Below are 21868 nucleotides of genomic sequence, written 5' to 3'. Positions count from 1 at the left end.
CATACATAAAACTGAACAATAACTTCCTTATAAATATCAATCTAGTTCCCATTTTTTTAATTAAGAATTATACTTTTTTCCTTCTATTATCATTATGGACTCGTGACTTTTTACAAACTTAATTAACTAATTATTTTAGATACAAATTGTTGACTTAGCCATCAGAAACTCCTTTAAGCTGGCTCCTATGTCCCTTGTCACAACCCTACACACACACACACACACACACGTGTGAACATGTATATGTAAGTATATATATGTTACATATTTTAAAACCTCAAGGGCAGAGGGTTGAGTTCGCCATATTCTGTTTTGTAACACATTTCCCCCACTGGTGTGTGCAGGGTCCAGTTTTTCACTCTTATATTCCCACTCCATTCTCCTCCCTATTCCCCACCTCATCCCACACCAGAATAGGCAAACATGCCAATGCATTTAATACGTATCTTACCAACCCTATGAACTTTGTTCACATCCTTGCTTTCTATTAATGTCAATATGTCCCATACTCACTTTGTACCTTCCAGAACCGGTGCAAAGAAACCTCATACATACTTCATACCTTCCATAGGCTATAAAAGAAAGAGCCATCCTTCCAAGGAGTCCTCATTCCTTTTAGTTGTAAGAGATCAGAGTCTTTTTTTTTTTGAAGATTATATTTTTTTCCTCTTTCTCCCCAAAGCCCCCCCAGTACATAGTTGTGTATTCTTAGTTGTGGGTCCTAGTTGTGGCACGTGGGACGCTGCCTCAGTGTTGCTTGATGAGTGGTACCATGTCTGCACCCAGGATTTAAACCGACGAAACACTGGGCCACCTGCAGCAGAGCACACGAACTTAACCACTTGGCCACGGGGCCGGCCTCGAGATCAGAGTCTTAAGGACTATAACATACATTACTACTGAAGTGATATTATTTAGAACCACTTTAATAAACAGAGCCAGAGATTTATTAATAGGCCATTTTATCTTCTAATTTCATTCCAACAGTACTCTAAAACATACCTATTTAAATTTTAACTTTTTGCAAACTAAAACTTTGCTTTTTGTAATTATTCGATGAACCATATAATATCATTGTAACTGGAATTATTGAATTATGGCCTTAACCAAGTTTTAATATTTATTAAATTCTGTTTTATACTCTCTTAGCATTATGTTAATGCTCCTTTACCTCGTTCTGTTCTTGGCTGGCTTATTACTGATGCTTGACTGCTTTTCAATATTGCATACAATTTGTTATCGACTCTTTCTCGAGGCATAAACTCGCTACCTTCCTGGCTTGCAACTTTGGCTTCCCCTTATGTTTTGACGCTTACGCAGAGTAACTCAATGCCTACCTGCTTCTCTCTTTGGGTTGGTCCTGAAGCCTCCCCACAACCCGACTATCGTGTAATGCAACTTCTTTAAGAGTTCCAAACATGTATGTCTATTAACTAAGAGTATTTGACGTTGTTCAGAAAGATGAAAGTGCTGTGTTTAAGGAAGATTAATAAAACAAAAATGTTGTTTGTAATTTGAGTGCCATAATGAGGATTTATAGGTGAGTAGGACACGATTTCTGGTCTTAAGTCACAGGGTAGAAGAGAAAACTATATGATATTAATGGATTTCCTAATATTGAACCAACATTGCATTTCTGGAATAATGTGGTGTTAGAATCTGTTTGCTAAAAATAACTTTTTTAGAATGTTTGCATTGATGTTGTGATGTATGGTTTTCTTTCTTTGTATTGTTTATCTGGTTAAGGTTTCAATATTATTTTCCTTCATAAAAGGAATTAGGAATTTTTCTTCTTTTCAGTGCACTGGAATAATTTATAGAATGTTGGGACTATCTGATGCTTCAAAGTTTGATAGAATTCCCCTGTGGTTTTTTGTGGGATTGCTCTTTAATAACTTTATTTATTTATTTATTTTTTTAAAGATTTTTATTTTTTCCTTTTTTCTCTCCAAAGCCCCCCAGTACATAGTTGTATATTCTTAGTTGTGGGTCCTTCTAGTTGTGGCATGTGGGACGCTGCCTCAGCGTGGTTTGATGAGCAGTGCCATGTCCGTGCCCAGGATTCGAACCAACGAAACACTGGGCCACCTGCAGCGGAGCGCGCGAACTTAGCCACTCGGCCATGGGGCCAGCCCCAATAACTTTATTTTTTAATGAAAATTGGTCTATTCCAACTTTCTAATTCTAATGGGGTCAATTTTGGTAACTGTATATCTAAGAAATTATCTATCTCAAGTAGGTTTTCAAACTTATTTGGATAGGGTATCTGTTCTCTTCATTACTAATTTATGCTTTTGTCCTTATAATTTTCTTCCATGGCTTTCTTTTCCTTTACTTTGTTTTTCTAGTGTTGTGAGCTAGGAATTTAAATAGAGCCCTACTTTACCTTTCCTGTGCTCCTGTTCTCATCTTCTTGGTTACCTTTTTCATATTTTTCAATTCAAAGTGGGGTTAATCTTTCTGGTGGCCACTTTAGCTCTTCTTCAGGCTCTTTAATAGAGTTGCTCCTGTCTTTCTAGCTTTTTTCTCAGTCTCCCGTTGCTCACCACAGAGCCTTATATCTGAGGCAGGGATGGGGCAGGAACACATGGGACTGTTGCTGGGAATGGTTGTTTTCTCTCTCGCTTTTTTTAAACAGCTATATTAAGATATAGTTCATATACTCTAAAATTCACCATTTTAGGTGTACACTTCAATGGTTTTAAGTATATTCACAGAGACCTTCAACCATTACCACTACCTAATTTTAGAACATTTTCATCACCCCCAAAAGAAACCCTGTACCCATTAGCGATCACTCCACATTCCCCTATCCTCATCACCCCTGGAAACTACTAATCGACTTTCTGTCTCTACAGATTTGGCTATTGTGGACATTTCATGTAAATGGAATTATACAGCATGTGGCTCTTTCTATTTAGCTTCTTTCACTTAGCATAATATTTTCATGGTTCATCAATGTTGTAACATGTATCCATACTTCATTCCTTTTCATGGATGAATAATATTCCACTGTATGAATACACTTGGCTCCCTCCCCAACCCTTGGTAAAAGGTTCGTCCATGTGATAGCATCTATCAGAATTTCATTTTTTTTAAGACTAAATAATATTCCATTGTTGTTTATCCATTCATCTGTCAACGGACATATGGGTTGTTTCCACCTTTTGGCTACTGTGAATAATGCTGCTATGAACATGGTTGTACAGATATCTCTTCGTGTTCTTTCAATTCCTTTGGGTATATATGCAGGAGTGGAATTGTTGGAACACATGCTAATTCTCTGCTTAAATTTTTAAGGAACTGCCATACCGTTTTCCACAGTGGCCGCTTTATTTTACACTCCCACCAGCATTGCATGAGGGTTCCAATTTCTCCACATCCTTGCCAACGTTTATTTTCCGAGGTTTTTTTTTTAAATATATAATAGCCATGCTAATAGAGGTGAAATGGTATCTTGTGGTTTTGATTTGCATTTCCTTACTAATTAGTGATGTTGAGCATCTTTTCATGTGCTTATTGGCCATTGGTTTATCTTCTATGGAGAAATGTCTATTCAAGTCCTCTGCCCATTTTTGAATTGGGTTATTTGTTTTTTAGTGTTGAGTTGTAGAAGTTCTTTATGTATTCTGGATATTAACCTTTTAGCAGACGTAAGATTGGCAAATATTTTCTCCCATCCTGTAGGTTGCCTTTTTATTCTGCTGGTAGTGTCCTGTGATGCACAAAAGCTTTTGATTTTGATGAAGTCCAATTTGTGTATTTTCCCCTTTGTTGCCTTTGCTTTTTTGGTGTCCTATCCTAGAAATCATTGCAAAATCCAGTGTCATGACGATTTTGCCCTAGGTTTTCTTCTAACAGTTTTATGTTTTACATTTAAGTCATGGATCCATTTTGAGTTAATTTTTGTGTATGATGTTAGGTAAGGGTTCAACCTCATTTTTTTTTTGCATGTGGATATCCTGTTTTCCCAGCACCATTTGTTGAAAGACTGTCTTTTCCTCATTGAATGGTTTTGGCACCTTGTCAAAAACCATTTGACCATATATGTGCAGGTTTATTTCAGGACTTTCTATTATTGGTCGATATGTCCATCTTTCTGCCAGTATCATGCTGTTTAAATTATTGTAACTTTGTAATAAGTTTTGAAATCAGGAAGTGTGAGTCCTCCAACTTAGTTCTTCTTAAAGATTATTTTGGCTTTTCAGGGTCCTTTGAGATTTCATAGGAATTTTAGAATGGATTTTTCTATTTCTGAAAAAAAAACATCATGGGGATTTTGATAGAGATTGCATTGAATCTGTAGATTGCTTTAGGCAGTATTGCCATCTTAATATTAAGCCTTACAATCCATGAACACGTGACATTTATCAATGTCTACTTTCTTTCTAAAATTTTTGTAGTTTTCAATGTACAAGTCTTTGACCTCCTTCTTTGAGTTAATTCTTAAGTATTCTTTTTAATGCTTTCATAAATGAAATCCTTTTTTCTATTTCTATTTCTGTTTTGGATTGGTCATTGTTAGGGTATAAAAACAACTGATTTTTGTGTGTTGATTTTTTATCCTGCTACTTTGCTGAATTTGTTTATTCTAACAGTTTTTTTTTCTGGAATCTTTAGGGTTTTCTACATATAAGATCATGTTATCTGCAACTGAGATAATTTCACTTCTTCCTTTCAAACTTGTATACTTTTATTTCTTTTTCTTGCCTAATTGCTCTCGCTAAAAGTTCCAATGCTATGTTGAATAGAAGTGGTGAAAGTGGGCATGCTTGTCTTGTTCTTGAACTTAGAGGAAAAGATTTCAGTCGTTTACCATTGACTATGATGTTAGCTGTGGACTTTTCTTATATGGCCTTTATTACATTGGGGTAGTTTCGTTCTGTTCCCAGTTTGCTGAGTGTTTTTCTCATAAAAAGGTGTTGAATATTGTCATGCTTTTTCTGCATCACTTGAGATGATCATGTGGTTTTATCCCTTCATTGTGCTAATGCGTTAATTGATGTTCATATGTTGAACCATTCTGGCATTCCAGGGATAAATCTCATTTGGTCATGGTGTATAATCCTTTTAATATGATGCTGAATTCTGTTTGCTGGCACTTTATTGAGGATTTTTAAATCAATATTCATAAGGAATATTTCTCTTTAGTTTTCTTTTTTTGTAGTGTTTTTGTCTGGCTTTGTTACCAGGGCAGTGCTGGCCTCCAGAATAAGTTAGGAAGTGTTCCCTCTTTTTCAATTTTTTGGAAGAGTTTGAGAAGAACTGGTGTTAGTTCTTTACTATTAGGTAGAATTTGCCAGTGAAACCTTTGGTCCAAGGCTTTCCTTTGTTGAGAGGTTTCTAATTACTACTTCTGTTACCTTACTAGTTATGTGTCTATTTAGATTTTCTCTTTCTTCATATTCAGTCTGGTAAGTTTTGTGTTCCTAGGAATTTGTCCATATCTTCTAGGCTGTCCAGTTTGTTGTCATACAGTTGCCCATAGTTCTTTCTTGTAATCTTTTTAATGACTGTAGAATCCATAGTAACGTTGCCACTTGCATTTCTTATTTTAGTAATTTAGGTCTTCTCACTTTGACTCTTAGTCTCACTAAAGTTTTCTTTCTCAATTTTGTAGCTATTTTCAAAGAACCAGTTTTGATTTTGTTGATTCTATTTTTCTGTTCTCTGTTTTATCTGAGCTCTTACCTTTATTATTTCCTTCCATTTGCTAGCTTTGAGTTTAGTTTGTTCTTTTTCTAGTTCATTAAGTTGTAAAGTTAGATTTATTACATCTATAAATTTTCCTCCCAGCACTGCTTTTACTGCACCCCATAAGTTTTAATAAGTTGTGTTTTTGTTTTCATTTGTCTGTAGTGTTTTCTAATTTCCCTTGTGATTTCTTTGTTGACACATTGGTTGTTTAAGAGTGTATTGTTCAATTTCTGCATGTTTGTGAATTTTCCAGTTTTACTTGTAGTGATTTCTAATTGCATTCCATTGAGGTTGAATGCCTCTATGATGCCTGTATTTTTAAATCTGTTGAGACTTGTTTTGTGTGTGACACGTGGTCTATTCTGGAGGATGTCCCATGTGAAGACGTGTATTCTGTTTTTGACAGGTAGCATGTTCTGTGTGTATCTATTAGATCAATTGCTTTATTTGTTGTTCAAGGCCTTGATTTCCTTTCTTCCCTTCTGTCAAGTTGTTCTATCCTTTATTGAACGTGGGGTATTGAAGTCTCTATTATTGTAAAATTATTTCTCCCTTCAGTTTCATTAATTTTTGCTTCATATATTTTGAGGATGTCTTACTAAGCATGTAAATGTTTCACTCGTATTATTTTCTTGCTGAATTGAACCTTTTATTAGTATATAACGCCCTTCTTTGTCTCTTCTGACTTTTTTTGTTCTTAAGTCTGTTTTGTCTGGTACTAGTGTAGTGCTGCAGCTCTCTGTTGGTACTTCTGTTTATATGAAGTATCTTTCCATCCTCTCACTTTCAGCTAGTTTGTGTCTTTGGATCTAAAGTGAGTATTCTAATAAGTAGCATATAGTTGGATTACGTTTGTTTCTTTCCATTCTGCCAATATCTGTATTTTAATTGGAGAGTTGATCTATTTATATTTAAAGTAATTACTGATATGGAGGAATTCCTGCTGTTTTGCTGTTGGTTTTCTATATGCCTTTTATCTTTTTGTCCCTGATTTTCTGCATTTTTAATGCATTTATCTCTTAAATCATATAGAAAATAAAAAGTGGAGTTACAAAGCAAAATTATAATAGTATTAATTTTTATATTGACCATGCATTTACCTTTACCAGAGATCTTTATTTTGTCATGGCCTCAGGTTATTGTCTAGCATCCTTTCATTACAACTTCAAGGGCTCTGTTTAACAATTCTTGTAGGGCAGGTCTGCTAGAGACAAAATCCCTTAGCTTTGTTTACCTGGGGATATCTTAATTTCTTCCTTTTGCTTTCTTTTTTTGGTGAGGAAGATTGGCCCTGAGCTAACATCTGTGCCAATCTTCCTCTATTTTGTATGTGGGACACAGCCACAGCATAGCTTGACGAGTGGTGTGTAGGTCCGTACCCAGGATCTGAATCCATGAACCCCAGGCCACTGAAGTGGAGTGCATGAACTTAACCACTACACCACCGGGCTGGCCCCCTCTTCCTCATTTTGAAGGAGAGTTTTGTCACTTAGAGAATTCCTTGTTGACAGTTTTTTTTTTCTTTCAGTACTTTGAATATATCAACCCACTACTTTCTGGCCTCCAAAGTTTCTGATGAGAAATCTGATGATATTGTTTAAGATCCTTTATACAGCAAGTCTTCTCTCTTGCTGCTTTCAGTGTACTCTCTTTAGCTTTGGGTTTGGACAGTTTGATGAAAGTGTGTCTCAGTGTGAGTCTCTTTGAATTTATTCCATTTGGAGTTTATTAAGCTTCATGATTTATAGATTCATACTTGCATCAAATTTGGAAAGTTTTCAGCCATTATGTCTTCAAGTGATCTCTCTGCCCGTTTCTCTCTCTTCTCTTTCTAGGACTTCCACATGCATATTTTGGTCCATTTGATGGTGTCTCACAGGTCTCTTAGGCTCTGGATTTACATACAATATGATATACTGTAGTAAGTGGTATAATGAGGGGACTGGATTGTTGGAGCTCAGAGTTAAGAAAGGATGCACAGAGGAGCTAACATTTGAAGTGAATCTGAAGCCTACAGAGAAGTTTGGCATGTAGGAAAAGGAAGGAAGACATCATATCATGGAGATAATTTACGAGTCTGTCATAGGCTTTGGGTACCAGACAGCATTCCAATTCACATTTCTCCTCTAATCCCTTCTCTCTAGTCTCCATTTTCCTGGTTACTCTTACACTTTTACCTTCTTTAAATGCTTCCTTTATTCTTTTATTCACCCTACTACTTCAGCCCTCACTCATTATTGTTTTTATACAGTGTAACTTCTCGTATTTTCTCTTGCTATTATCTTTTAATCAGATACCAAGCCCTTATTTAGGTATCATTAATATTCTGTCTACACATTTAGTTTCAGCCAATAACATGAATCATTGGCATTTTCTTTGTTTTTGCTTTTTTCAGGGTGTAAGAGCAGTCCTAGAACCACAAAGTCAACTCAAACTCAAGACTCCTCATTTCAGGGACTTCTAAGGAAAAGACTCAAAAAGGATGAGCCCTGGAACTTCATATCAGAAAAACCCTGCATATATGAAGACAGATTAAAGAAACAGGACAGAAATGAAAGTTTACAAATAATTTCAATGACTCATAAGAAAATCCTCACTGTAGAAAGAAGCCTTATTGAATTTGGCCAAAATTTTAGCCTGAAATCAGTCTTTGTTAAGCAGCAGAGGGTTGCTAAAGAAAAAATACCATCAAAATATGAAATACAAAGAAGTAGCTTCAAGCAGAATTCAAATTTACTTAACCAACCAAAAATCAAAACAGCCGAGAAGCGCTATAAATGTAATATATGTGAAAAAGCCTTCATTCACAATTCATCCCTTCGTAAACATCAGAAAAACCATACTGGAGAGAAATTATTTAAATGTAAAGAATGTTTGAAAGCCTTTAGCCAAAGTTCAGCTCTTATTCAACATCAAAGAACTCATACTGGAGAGAAGCCCTATATATGTAAACAGTGTGGGAAAGCCTTCAGCCATAGTGCATCCCTTTGTAAACACCTAAGAACACATACTGTGGAAAAATCCTATCGATGTAAAGAATGTGGCAAATCCTTCGGCAGAAGGTCTGGCCTTTTTATACATCAAAAAATCCATGCTCGAGAAAATCCCCATAAGTATAATCCAGGTAGGAAAGCATCTAGTTGCAGCACGTCCCTTTCTGGGTGTCAGAGACATCATTCCAGAAAGAAGTCCTATTTATGTAACGAATGTGGCAACACCTTTAAGTCGAGCTCATCCCTTCGTTATCATCAGAGAATTCACACTGGAGAGAAACCTTTTAAATGTAGTGAATGTGGGAGAGCCTTCAGTCAGAGTGCCTCTCTCATTCAACATGAAAGAATTCACACTGGAGAAAAGCCGTACAGATGTAATCAGTGTGGGAAAGGCTTCACTTCTGTTTCACGTCTTAATAGACATCAAATAATTCATACTGGAGAGAAATTATATAATTGTAATGAATGTGGTAAAGCCTTAAGTTCCCACTCAACACTTATTATTCATGAGAGGATTCATACTGGAGAGAAACCGTGTAAATGTAAAGTGTGTGGGAAAGCCTTCAGACAGAGTTCAGCTCTCATTCAACATCAGAGAATGCATACCGGAGAAAGACCCTATAAATGTAATGAGTGTGGGAAGACATTCAGGTGTAACTCCTCCCTTAGTAATCATCAGAGAATTCATACTGGAGAGAAACCATATCGATGTGAGGAATGTGGGATATCTTTTGGCCAAAGTGCAGCTCTTATTCAACATCAAAGAATTCATACAGGAGAAAAACCCTTTAAATGTCATACGTGTGGGAAAACTTTTAGACAAAGCTCATCACTTATTGCCCATCAGAGAATTCATACTGGAGAGAAACCCTATGAATGTAATGCGTGTGGGAAACTCTTCAGCCAGAGGTCGTCCCTTACCAATCATTATAAAATTCATGTTGAAGAGAACCCCTAGAAAGTAGATTTTCATGTGTGAGAGCCTTGGACCAAAGCTTATCAGAGAATACGTACCTGAGATTGATTTAATAAAATAATGAATGTGAGAACACTTTCAATTTTAGTTTAGTCCTTACCAAGTATTAAAACCGAAGGATAAACCTTGAGTATATAATAAATACGGGGAATACTTTCATACCTCTCAGTCGCTTTTTAAAATATCTTGAGACAAATAATTCACAATGCAAGTATTGCTTTTGGCCATTTGTAAGATAAAAGATGGGTTTTTTTCTATGTATATAGCACTGTATGCTATATGGAGTATGTAAATGTGAGAAAACTGAGTACAGGGGTGCTGGATTTCTCCTTAGAAAGACCAACTGTATAAGTTAGTAGCATATTTATTATAACATTTAAATAGCAAACAAAAGAATTGATCTTAAAATATATGCATTTTTAGAACAAAGGACCAAATAAAAGATAAAAACAAACTGTAAACTACCTCTTAGTCTCTGGAATTTGCCTTTTCCTAACCTGTTGTCAAACTTTCTGCATGGATTTCATTAAAAAAGAGAAATAAAATCTGTTTTCTTCCTCCTCGTTTTTCTAGTTATTTCCAAACTACACCAGACAGTCTTCCAAATTTTTTACATAATTTCTAAGTTTGTTCTCAGAATAATTTTTCTTTGTTGCCTAGAAGATATACTTATTATATCATTGTATTAGCTATGCTGTGAATATCATGTAAGATTCAGGTGAGGTAAGTAGGAAACATACAGTTTGTTTAGGCACTCACATCAAGGTTAAAGCTATTAATATTTTTTTAGTTGGCTGCAAAAGAAATTCTAAGAAATAGTTGAAAGAACCTATCACATGTGGCAGTCTTGGAAAGAAAGTAATTTCTTGAAATAAAAGCCTCTTTTCCCCTCTTGTGGTTTTCTAGTTTTTAAACTTAAGACTGCAAAGAAAAATAAAAGAAGGAAAATAATTCCAAACTTTCAGAACTGTTTTACACAGTAAATATTCATTTAACCCCGGGTTTGGACCAGGTACTATTTTGGGCACTGTCAATTGTACAGAAGAAAGAAGCCCTATCTTCAAGAGGTCATGAATTGAGTGGGTGAGAGCATGGGGTTGAAGGGAATATCAAGTGAGTAAAGCAAACTATCATATGTTGAAGTCGTTTTCACAGAGAAATAGATTATGATGATAACTGTGTTGCAGAATGTAAATGTAGAGATCTGCACAGGATGCCGAAAGAAGGAATGGATCCTGGGGAGACCCAGGGACAGTGCTGCCAGAGCCCAAGTTTGGAAGAATAATAGGAATTCTAAGAATTAATGAGGAGAATGACAGATGTTGAAACTTGAGAAGAAGGCAGAGGCCAGATAACCACAGGTCTTATTTCCCATTCTAAGGAATTTGAATTTTATTCTGAAATTTATGGAATCAGATTTGGTGTGAGGGAAACTGTCCTGGCAATAATGTAGAGAATGAATTTAGGAGGTTACAGACAGCTGAGGAGCCTGAAGCCTGGAAGTATGGACATACAGTCATTTAACTGTTAGTGAATGAGGCTCTAAACTCAAGAACAGACAGTGGGATGAAGAATATGTGACAAATATTAGTGTAAAATACATACGGCGTGGTTTTTGCAATCGAATAATTGGCTCCCAGGTTTCTACCTTGGTTAACTGGATGGATGGAGTGCCATGCATCAAGTAGGCAATACAGGGGGTCAACAACTTTGACTTTATGCATGTAAAATTGGCCCTAAAGTCTAAAAGGGAAATGTGAGCCAGAAGACTAGAAGTAGGAGTAAATAAAATAATAGTTGGTAGTCAAAACCATGGTACCTGAAGTTGGCCAGCAGAGAGATTCATTAGAATGAGAAAGGGGTAGGATCAAACCCAGCAAAATATGTATATATAACCAATTGTGGAAAAAAAAGAACTGGACTAAGAAGAAAAGGAATGGGACTTCAGACAGGAGAAAAGCCAGGAGAATGATGTCACTGAGCCCAAAGGAGAAGTGAACCTCAGACAGGCAGTAGTGTTAGTAACGGGGAAAGAATAAAGTGGAATTGGTAACTAGGAGACCTGGTAATTGGAGACCTGGGCAAGAGCAATGTCAGTGAATTAGGGTGAACACAAGTCAGACTTCTGTCAGATTATTATAGGAAAGTGAGGACTAGTATGCTGTTATAGACTGTTTCAAGAGGAGTAAATGCAAGGGAAGTAAGGATGGCTGTATTTAGAGGGGAGAAAATTATTTAGGGAGCATTTATATTTTAATGATTGAGGCAATAATGTGTACACACGTTGAGGGTGAATTAAAGAAGAGATCATTGAGTGGAACAAACTTTCTGAGATGTTATGAGGGATTATGAGCATAGGTGTAGGAATGAACCTTAACTTTAGGCTGGAGGGAAAAACCTACAGAAAGATGGGAATGCAAATAAGTGTGTCTGATTCAGATGGGGAAGGAATTTATGCCTGTGGATGTTATTTTCTGTACAGCAGGAGAAAGATCTCATTTTTTAAGAAACTGATTACAGTAGCAATTTTTGGATCTTTGCTTTAAAAATGTTAATCAAATTAATGACATTCAATCTTTGGCCATTTTTTAGGAACTTGGGGGTCTGTGTTCACTCCCTACTCTTGTTTCAATAAGAAAGCGCCACTTGTATCAATTTTATCAGTTTAAGGTGTGTGTTACTTTTTGTTTTTTTAAGAAAAGAATTTCCTTCTGAATTAAAGTTTAATAACTACTCAGGAATGGGGAGAAAGAATGCTTTAAGAGGGTGATAAGCCTGAAGAGAGACTGGAAAGAAATGTAGGAGTTCAACAGGTGTGTGGAATTGATGGAAAGGTTTTCACAGGGAGAAAGTTTGTGCAGTGGTGAGGCATGAGAGGACGTGATGTGCACTCACTGTGCTGTTGTAAATTTGTAAACTTCATTTTCCAATTACTTGTTACTAGTACATAGAAGTACAATTGATTTTTGTATATTGACCTTGTATCCAGTAACCTTGCTAAAATCACTTTTTTCTAATAGCTTTTTTGTAGATTCTATTTAATTTTCTGTATACACAATTGTCATCTGAAAATAATGGCCATTTTATTTTTCTTTTGTAATTGTAATATCTTTTTAAAATTTTTCTTATAGCACTGTTTAGCACAGGCCAGTACAATGTCGAATACAAATGATAACATTCAGTATTTCACCATTTAATATGATGTTAGCTATAGTTTGTGGACATCTGTTATCAGAATAAGGACATTCCCTTAGATGTCTAGTGTGCTGTGAGTTTTTATCAAAAATGGGAGTAGTATTTTGTCATAGTCAGCTTTCTTCTTTGATTGAAATGATCATAGTGTTTTTCTCCATACATTTAATAGAGAACTACATTGACTAGATTTTTATGTTAACCCATGTTATATTCCTGAAATAAATCCTACCTGGTCCTGATGTATCATAATATATGTGTATGTGTACATAAGATCAGGTTTCTTCCTTAATAAATAGGAGCTTGATGAAGTGATCAAGATTATGTTCTAAGAACTCAGAGCAGAAATAATTCTTTATTATCCAAGTCTGAAGGATGGATGGGATCATAATACCTGGAAAGGAAGGGGAAAGCAAGGATAAGAGTAACAGGAGTAAAAGGCTCAGAGGGAGAATAAATGCAGCATCTGTAGGGACCAGTGGGGAAACTAGCCTTGCTTATGTAAAGGGCTCCTGATGGGATCAAAGAAAAAATAATTTTGTAAATGAAAGCTAGAATTAGGCTGTCAAAGACCTTGAATGCTCCTGCCCACCCTGGTGTCTTTCCTATGTGGCCCTGCGTAGCAGGCCATGCCTCCTGTCTCTAGGACCTGTGAGTATAATTAACCTTATTTTTTTTCCTGAGCCTCTTCTGAATCTCTTCTAGTCACAGCTGACTGACCAGCTCATAAAATACGAAACAGCAAGCATTTCTCCAGACTTGAATTGGACAACTTAGATGATATAGACCAATTCCTTGAAATGCGATCTGAATAGTTCTATAACTATTAAGGAAATTTAATTCATAATTGAAAATCTCCCTCAAAAGAAATCTCAAGGTCCAGACTATTTCACTGGATAATTCTACTAAATGGTCAAGGAAGAATTAACATGAATTTTATATACTCTCTTCCAAAAACCAGAAGAAGAGGGAGCACTTCTCAATTCATTTCATAAGATAGTATTACCTTGATATGAAAACCAAAGAGTACAAGAAAAGAAAACTGACCAACATCTGTCATGAATAAGTAACAAAAGTCCATAACAAAATAATAGCAAATGGAATTCAACAATATATTAAAAAGGTTATAAACCATGATCAAGTGGGTTTTTTTCCATGAATTTAAGACACGTCTAATATTTGAAAACCAATCAATGTAATCCTTTCTAATAGCATGCTAAATAAGAAAAGTCACATGATCATATCAATTGATACAGATAAGGCATTTCACAAAATCAAACACCCAAATATAATAAAAACTCTCAGAAGAATAGGAATAGAGGAGAACTTCCTCAACTTGATAAAGAACATCTAGAAAAACCCTCCAGCTAACCTAATACTTATTGGTAAAAGACTGAACAATTTCCTCCTAAGACCACGAACAACACAACTACCATATGACCTAGCAATTGCACTCTGGGCATCTGTTAGAAAGTATGGAAAACTTATGTTCGCATGGAATTCTGTACATGAACTTTTAAAGCTATTGAGTATGCATACCATATGATTCACCCACTTAGAGAGTACAAGCCAATAGTTCTTAGTATATTCAGAGATAGGTGCAACCATCACTACAGGCAATTTTAGAACATTTTCATCACTTCAAAAAGAAACCCCATACTCTTTGGCTGTCACTGTCCTATCTCCCTCTATACCCCCCAACCCTAAGCAACCACTCATCTATTTATGGCTCTATATATTTACCTATTCTGGACATTTCAAATGAGTGGAATCGCATAATACATCATCTTTCATGACTGGCTTCTTAAGAAAGTTTTCAAGGTCTATTTCATGTTGTAGGTATCTTTTATATCATTTTTGTATCCTTTTAATATCATTTCTTTTTATATCTGAACATTCCATTGTATGGATATAGTACATTTTGTTTATTGATTCATCAATTGATGGACATTTGAGTTTTTCCTACCTTTTGGCTATTATGATTACAGCTGCTATAAACATTTGTGTATAAGTTTTTGTGTGAACGTATGTTTTCATTTCTCTTGGCTATATACCTGGGAGTGGAATTGCTTGATAGTACGGTCACTCTGTTTTACCATTTGAGGACCTACTAGATGATTTTCCAAATTTGTTCCACCATTTTACATTCCTACCAGCAGTGTATGAGGGTTCCAATTTCTCCACATCCTAACTAACACCTATTTTCTGACTGTTTTATTCTGGCCATCCTAGTGGATGTGAAGTGGAATTTCACTGTGGTTTTGATTTGTATTTCCCTGATGGCTAGTGATGTTGAGCATTTTTTCATGTGCTTATTGGCGATTTGTATATCTTCTTTGGAAAAATGCCAATTAAGATAATTTGCCCATTTATTAATTGGGTTGTCTTTTTTTGTTGAGTTGTGTATTCTTTTATGTTCTACATACTGGTCTCTTGTCAGATATATAATTTGCAATTGTTTTTTCCCATTGTGAGTTATCTTTTTTTTTGACAGTACACTTTGAAGCACAACCATTTTTAATTTTGATAAAGTCCAATTTTTCTGTTTTCTTTTCTTATGCTGTTAGTTTTATATCTAAGAATCCATTGCCAAATGCAAAGTCGTGAAGATTCTCTTACGTTTTCTTCTGAGAGTTTTGTGGTTTTAGCTCTCATATTTAGGTCATTAATCCATTTTGAGTTCATTTTTATATAGTGTTAGTAGGTGCACAGGGTTGCTGGACCCAGTTCCAGTATATGTGTGTGTAGAGGCTTCCCCACAGCAACAAGCAGTTCTCAGCTGCCAAAGGTATCCAAGAAGTCAACTCAATTTTGACACTGTCTACTCGAAGATACAATCAGATTCCATAGGGAGGGGGCTCAGTCCCACAAGACTGTCCTCCGCTTAAGATCCCAGTCACATGCCTGGGTTTTTACCTGTGCTTCTGACCAATCGGGTACAAACTGGAGGTTCCAATGACCCCCTCCAACTCGGATGCCAATTGCAAGTCCAGGTTGTTACTTGTACTTCTGACTGACTGGCTATAAGTCAGAGCTTCCTACAACCTCCTCCTTGGGTTCAATTAATTTTCTAGAATGGTCTTTAGCACAGTTGTCAAAAATCACAAAACTCAAGAAAACTCGTTTGCTCACTAGATTACCGATTTACTACAAAGGATATTAAAGGATATGAATCAACAGCCAGATGGATAGATAAGGTGAAGTCCTGAACAAAAGAGCCTCTGCCCTCGTGGAGCTTTGGACCCAGCATGGTGGCATATGGAAGAGTTCTGGTTCCCCAACATAGCAGCTCTCCAAAAAAGGGGGGCGTTTTATGGAGGCTTCGTTACATAGTCATGTTGACTAAGTCACTGGCCATTGGCAACTGATTCAACGAAGCCCTCCTTCCCTACCTGGAAATCAGGGGATGGGACTGAAAGTTCCAGTCCTCTGATCACATGGCTGGTTCTCCTGGCAAACAGCCCCTACCCTTGAATGGGGTCTTATTGCTCAGGAAATTCCAAGGGATTTGGGAGCTGAGAGTCAGGAACTATGGATGAAGGCCAAATATATCTGAGAAGTATGTTTCAGTCATCTGAATGAACAAATATATATGTTTCTTATAAATCACAATATCGCAGTAGGAGTCACACTTCATGCCTTTGCATGGAAATCCAGTTGTCCAAGCACCATATGTTGAAAAGAATATTCTTTCCCCATTGAATGGTCTTTAGCACCCTTGTCAAAAATCACATGGGTTTATTCCCGGGCTCTCAACTTTATTCCATTGATCTCTGTATCTATCCTCATGCTAGTACTACACTGTCTTGATTACCATTGCTTGGTAGTGATTTTTTTAATTAGAAAATATGAGTCCTCCTTCAATATTCTTTTTGTTAATATTGTTTTGGCTGCTGTGGGTCTCGTGGAATTCTGTGTAAATTTTAAAATCAGATTGTCAATTTCTACAAAGAAGTCAGGTGGGATTCTGATAGAGTTTGGATTATCTCTGTAGATCTTTTTGGAGAATAATGGCATCTTAACAATATTAAGTCTTTCAGACCATGAACATGGAATATTTTTCCATTTAATTAGATCATCTTTCATTGCTTTCAACAGTTTTTTAGTATTCAAAGCCTAAGTTTTACATGTCTTTTATTAAAGTTATTCCTAAATATTTTATTCTTTTTGATGGTATTGTAAATGGAATTGTTTTCATTTCATTTTCAGATTATTACAAGTGTATAGAAATACAACTGATTTTTGTATATTGATCTTATATCCTGTAACCTTGCTAAACTTGCTTATTAGTTCTAATAGTTTTTAGTGAATTCCTTAAAATTTTCTATATGCATGATCATGTAATCTGCAAATAGAAATAGTGTACTTCTTCCTTTCCAACATGGAGGCCTTTTGTGTCTTTCTCTTGCCTAACTTCTACGGCCAGAACCTCCAGTACATGTTGAGTAGAAGTGGCGATAGTGGACATCCTTGTCTGTTCCTGATGTTAGGGAGGAAGCATCCAGTCTTTCACCACTAACTATGATGTTAGCTGTAGGTTTTTTGTAGATTATCAAGTTGAGGAAGTTCCCTTCTATTTCTGTATCTTTGAGTGCTTTTATCATGAGATTGTTGGATTTTGCCTCATGCTTTTTCTGTATCTATTGAGATGATCTTGCAGTTTTTATTTTTTTATTTTATTGCCATGGTGTTTTACATTCGTTAATTTTTGGATGTTCAATGCACCTTGCATTCCTGGGATAAATAAGTTTTATTCATACTGTATAATTCTTTTTATAAGTTGCTGAATTTTGTAGCTAGTATTTTATTGAGGATTTTTGCACCCATATTCATAATAGTATATGTATAGGATAGCATAGAATATCATAACAGATATTGGTGTTTTTCTTATGTTGTCTTTGTCTGGTTTGATATCAAGGTAACACCGACATCATAGAATGAGTTGGGAAATGTTTCTTCTACTTTTTGGAAGAGCTTTCAAATATTGGTATTAATTCTTTAAATGTTTGGTAGAATTCAGTGGTGAGACCATCTGGGCCTGAGGTTTTGTGTGTGTGTAGTTTTTAAAAATTTTCTAATTCAGTCTCTCTTCTTGTCATAGATCTATTCAGATTGTCTAGTTCTTCTTGAGTCTATTTAGGTACTTTTGGACTGTCTAGGAAATTGTCTGTTTCATCTTAAGTTCTCTAATGTTTGGTATACTTTTTTTGTGTGTGTGTGAGGAAGACTGGCCCTGACCTAACATCTGTTGCCAATCTTCTTTTTTCTCCCCAAAGCTCCAATACATAGTTGTATATCCTAGTTGTACATCCTTCTAATTCTTCTATGTGGGACAGCACCTCAGCATGGCTTGATGAGCAGTGTATAGGTCCACACCCAGGATCCAAACCTGCAAACCCCAGGCTGCCAAAGTGGAGCACACAAACCCAACCACTATGCCACTGGGCAACCCCAGTATACAGTTTTTCTTAAAATCCCTCTCTAATCTTTTTTATTTCTATATAGTGGTAGTAATATCCCCTTTTTCACTTATGATTCTAGTAATGTGAGTCTTCTCTCTTTTTCTCGGTCAATCTAGCTAAAGATTTGTCAATTTTGTTGGTCTTTTAAGATAACAGCTTTTGACTTAATTGATCTTCTCTAACGTTTTCTGGTCTTCATTTCATTAATTTCTATGCTAACCTTTATTATTTTCTTTCTTCTGCTTCCTCTAGTTTTAGTTTGATCTTTTTCCAGTGTCTTAAGGTAGAAGGTTAGGTTATTATTTGAGGTCTTTCTTCTTTTTTAGTATAGGCATTTACAGCTATAAATTTCTCTCTAAAGACTGCTTTAGCTGTATCCCATAAGATTTGGTTTATTATTTCTTCATTTTCATTCATCTCAAGAGTATTTTCCAGTATCTCTTTTGATTTGTTCTTTGACCCATTGATTTTTTAGAAGCATGTAGTTTAATATCCACATATTTGTGAGTTTTCCATATTTCTGAGATACTGATTTATAGTTTCATTCTATTGTATGGAAGAACACGCATTGTATTATTTCGAGCCTTCTAATTTACTGAGGTGTTTTTTAAATTGCAAACGTGTAGTCTGTCCTGGAGAATTTTCCATGTGGCCTTGAGCTTAGTGTTCTGCTGCTGTTGGAGGAATTGTTTTATAGATGTCTATTAGGTCTGCTTGGTTTATAGTGTTCTTCAAATTTCCATTTCCTGTTGATATTCTGCCTAGTTCTATCCATTATTGAAAGCAGGATAGTAAAGTCTCCAACTATTATTGTTTAACTATCTAGTTCTCCCTTCATTTCTGTCCATTTTTGTTTCACATATTTGCCGCTCTGTTATTAGGTGCATTTATGTTTTTAGTTATGTCTTCTTTTTTTCTCTGATTAAGGGCTTTAATGCACAATATATAAAGAACATTCAGAGTTAAATAAGGAGACAAACAACCCCCCCCCAAGAAATATTTGAACCCTTCATCAAAAAAGATACACAAATGTCAATTAAGTACGTGGAGAGCTATTCAAAATTAGTTATTTGGGAAATGCAAATTAAAACCACAGTGAGATACCACCACACCAGAATGCCTGAAATTTAAGACTGACAATATCAACTGCAGACAGGGATATAGTACAACCAGAACACTCACACGTTGCTGGGAGAAATGCAGGCTGCTTCACCTACCTTGAATTATTTTATCTTCTTGATGCAGTGGCTCTTTTATCACTATAAAATGTCCTTCATCTCTAGTAACATTTTTTTTTCAAAGTTTACTTTTTTTGGTATTTGTATAGCCACTCCAGCTTTACTCTGATTGCTCTTTGCATGCAATATGTTTTTTCATCCTTTTACTTTCCATCTGTTTCTATCTTTGACTCTAACACATATCTCCTGTAGACAGCATAGAGTTGGATCTCATTTTCTATGTAATTTGACAACCTCTGCCTTTTGACTGTGTTATGTAATCCATTCACACTTAATATGTTTATTGATATAGTTTTATTTACAACTACACATTACTTTTTGTTTTCTCTGTCTCACCTATTTTTTGTTCTTCTATTCATCTTTTACTGCTTTCTCTTACATTTATTAGATATTTTCTAAAATAGCATTTTAATTTCTATAATTTTTTCACTATGATTTTTAAACTTATTTCCTTAGTGCTTCCTCTAGGACTTACCTTATACATCCTAACTTATCAAAATCAGCTTCAGATTTATTCTAACTTAATCCCAGTGAGAAATAGAAACACTGCTCCTATATAACTCTATTCTCTTTTACCCCTTTTGTGCTGTTATTGTTATACATATTACATCTATAAATGTTATAAAACCAACAGTACATTGCTATAATTATCTTATGTAATGTTTTAACTTTTAAAGAAGCTTTGAAAAGAAAGGAGAACAAGTAAATATTTGTAGCTTTTTTAGATAAACCACATTATTGATCATTTCTGGTTCTCTTCATTGGTCCCTGTGGATTCCATTTAACATCTGGAATTATTAGCCCAATACAGCTTTGCTTCCTCCACCCACCTTCTTTGTGCTGTTATTGACAAATATAGAACATTTCTAAATGTTAGGCCTAACAACAAATTATATGCATATTGTTTTATAGAATTACTTTTCAAATCAGTTAAGAGAAGGATAAGAAATATGCATAGATACTATCTTTTATAATTACATAATTACCTTTTCCAGTGCTCTTTGTTTTTTCATGTGGATTCAAATTACCACCTGAAGAACTTCCTTTAATGTTTCTCGCAAGGTGGGTGTATTAGCAACAAACTCTTTGTTTTTGTTTATCTGGTGATGTCTTTGTTTCATCTTCATGTTTGAAAGATAGCTTTACTGAATATATGATTCTTGGTTGACAGGTTTTTTCCTTTGAGCTCTTTGAATATGTCATCCCACTGCTTTCTAGCTCCCATTGTTTCTGATAAGAAGTCAGCTCTTGCTCTTATTAGGTTTCCTTTATAAGTGACCAGTTGTTTTTCTCTTGCCGTTTTCAAGATTATCTCCTTGTTTTTGGCTTTTAACATTTTTAATGTGATGTGTCTAATTATTGATCTCTTTGTGTTTATTCTACTTGGAGTTTGTTGAGTTTTCTGAATATGTAGGTCATTATTTTTCAGTAAATTTGGGATATTTTCAGTCATCATTTCCTCAAAATATTTTTCTCCTCTCTTCTCTCCTATCTTGCTGGTACTCCTATTATGCATATATTGGTGTGCTTAATGGTGACTCACATTTCTATGAGTCTATTTTTATTTTCCTTCATTCTTTCTTCTCTCTCTTTTTCAGATTATATACCTGGAGCCGGGTATGTAATCTGGATTACAACCCTTATGCCTATGATAGAATAATAAGAACCAGACTTGCCTATAGCATCTAACAAGTAAAAAGCCAGATGAAATACATGAACCAAACATTTTCAGATACTGGACAATAGGAGCACAGGACAGTGTCTGGAGGCAGGAACCAAGTGAGGGGTCCCCACAGCGGCCACAGCTCAGAGCCTGCAGAGAGCTTCCAGGACACAGTGAGAAGGGGGTCCAGGCAGAGGGTGGAGTTACCCCTGAGTTAAGGAAATAGGGTTGAGAATTTGAAGAGGGAAAGACAGCTAGAAATCTAGGGTTCAAGTATCAAAGAGGAGAGAGCTGCACAGAGACAAGAAAGTTCTTGTGGGTGTTTGCTTGACTCCTTGCTCACGCACTGATCAGTGTATGCACGTGAGCAAACTACCCAGACTGGGTAAGAGCCACCAGAAAGAAGCAGGCTGAACAATCTTGGGGTCACTTGGAGCCAGGAAGAATTTGTGTCCCCAGCAGCTAGAGTGGAAAACCTCCTACCTGATGAGTCATAGTATCTAAAAGAACCCTCAAAAAGACCAAACTTTTCTAACTAACTGCATTACAAAACAAAGTCCAAAAATAATTAAAGGAATACTTTGATGGTTAATTTTATGTCAATTTGACTGGGCTAATGGATGCCAAGATAGCTGATAAAGCATTAT

At 35.7% G+C, this 21868-nt stretch overlaps 1 protein-coding gene across 1 annotated transcript in view; it reads left to right on the top strand.

The window, feature by feature from the left end:
• LOC103540006 (zinc finger protein ZFP2) overlaps positions 1-21868 on the top strand; it is a 103990-nt gene that overhangs the window by 21100 nt on the left and 61022 nt on the right. The window contains exon 5 of the mRNA XM_070570100.1: positions 8093-10226. Within this exon, the coding sequence (XP_070426201.1) occupies positions 8093-9648 (1556 nt within the window). The 3' untranslated portion in view covers positions 9649-10226. Of the gene's footprint in view, positions 1-8092 lie in introns of the transcript that reaches the window.

The sequence above is a fragment of the Equus przewalskii genome, chromosome 13 (genome assembly GCF_037783145.1).
Source record: "Equus przewalskii isolate Varuska chromosome 13, EquPr2, whole genome shotgun sequence".
NCBI classification, from domain to species: domain Eukaryota; kingdom Metazoa; phylum Chordata; class Mammalia; order Perissodactyla; family Equidae; genus Equus; species Equus przewalskii.
Note: the sequence above shows the minus strand (reverse complement) of the source record. Positions and strands in the feature narration are given on the sequence as shown.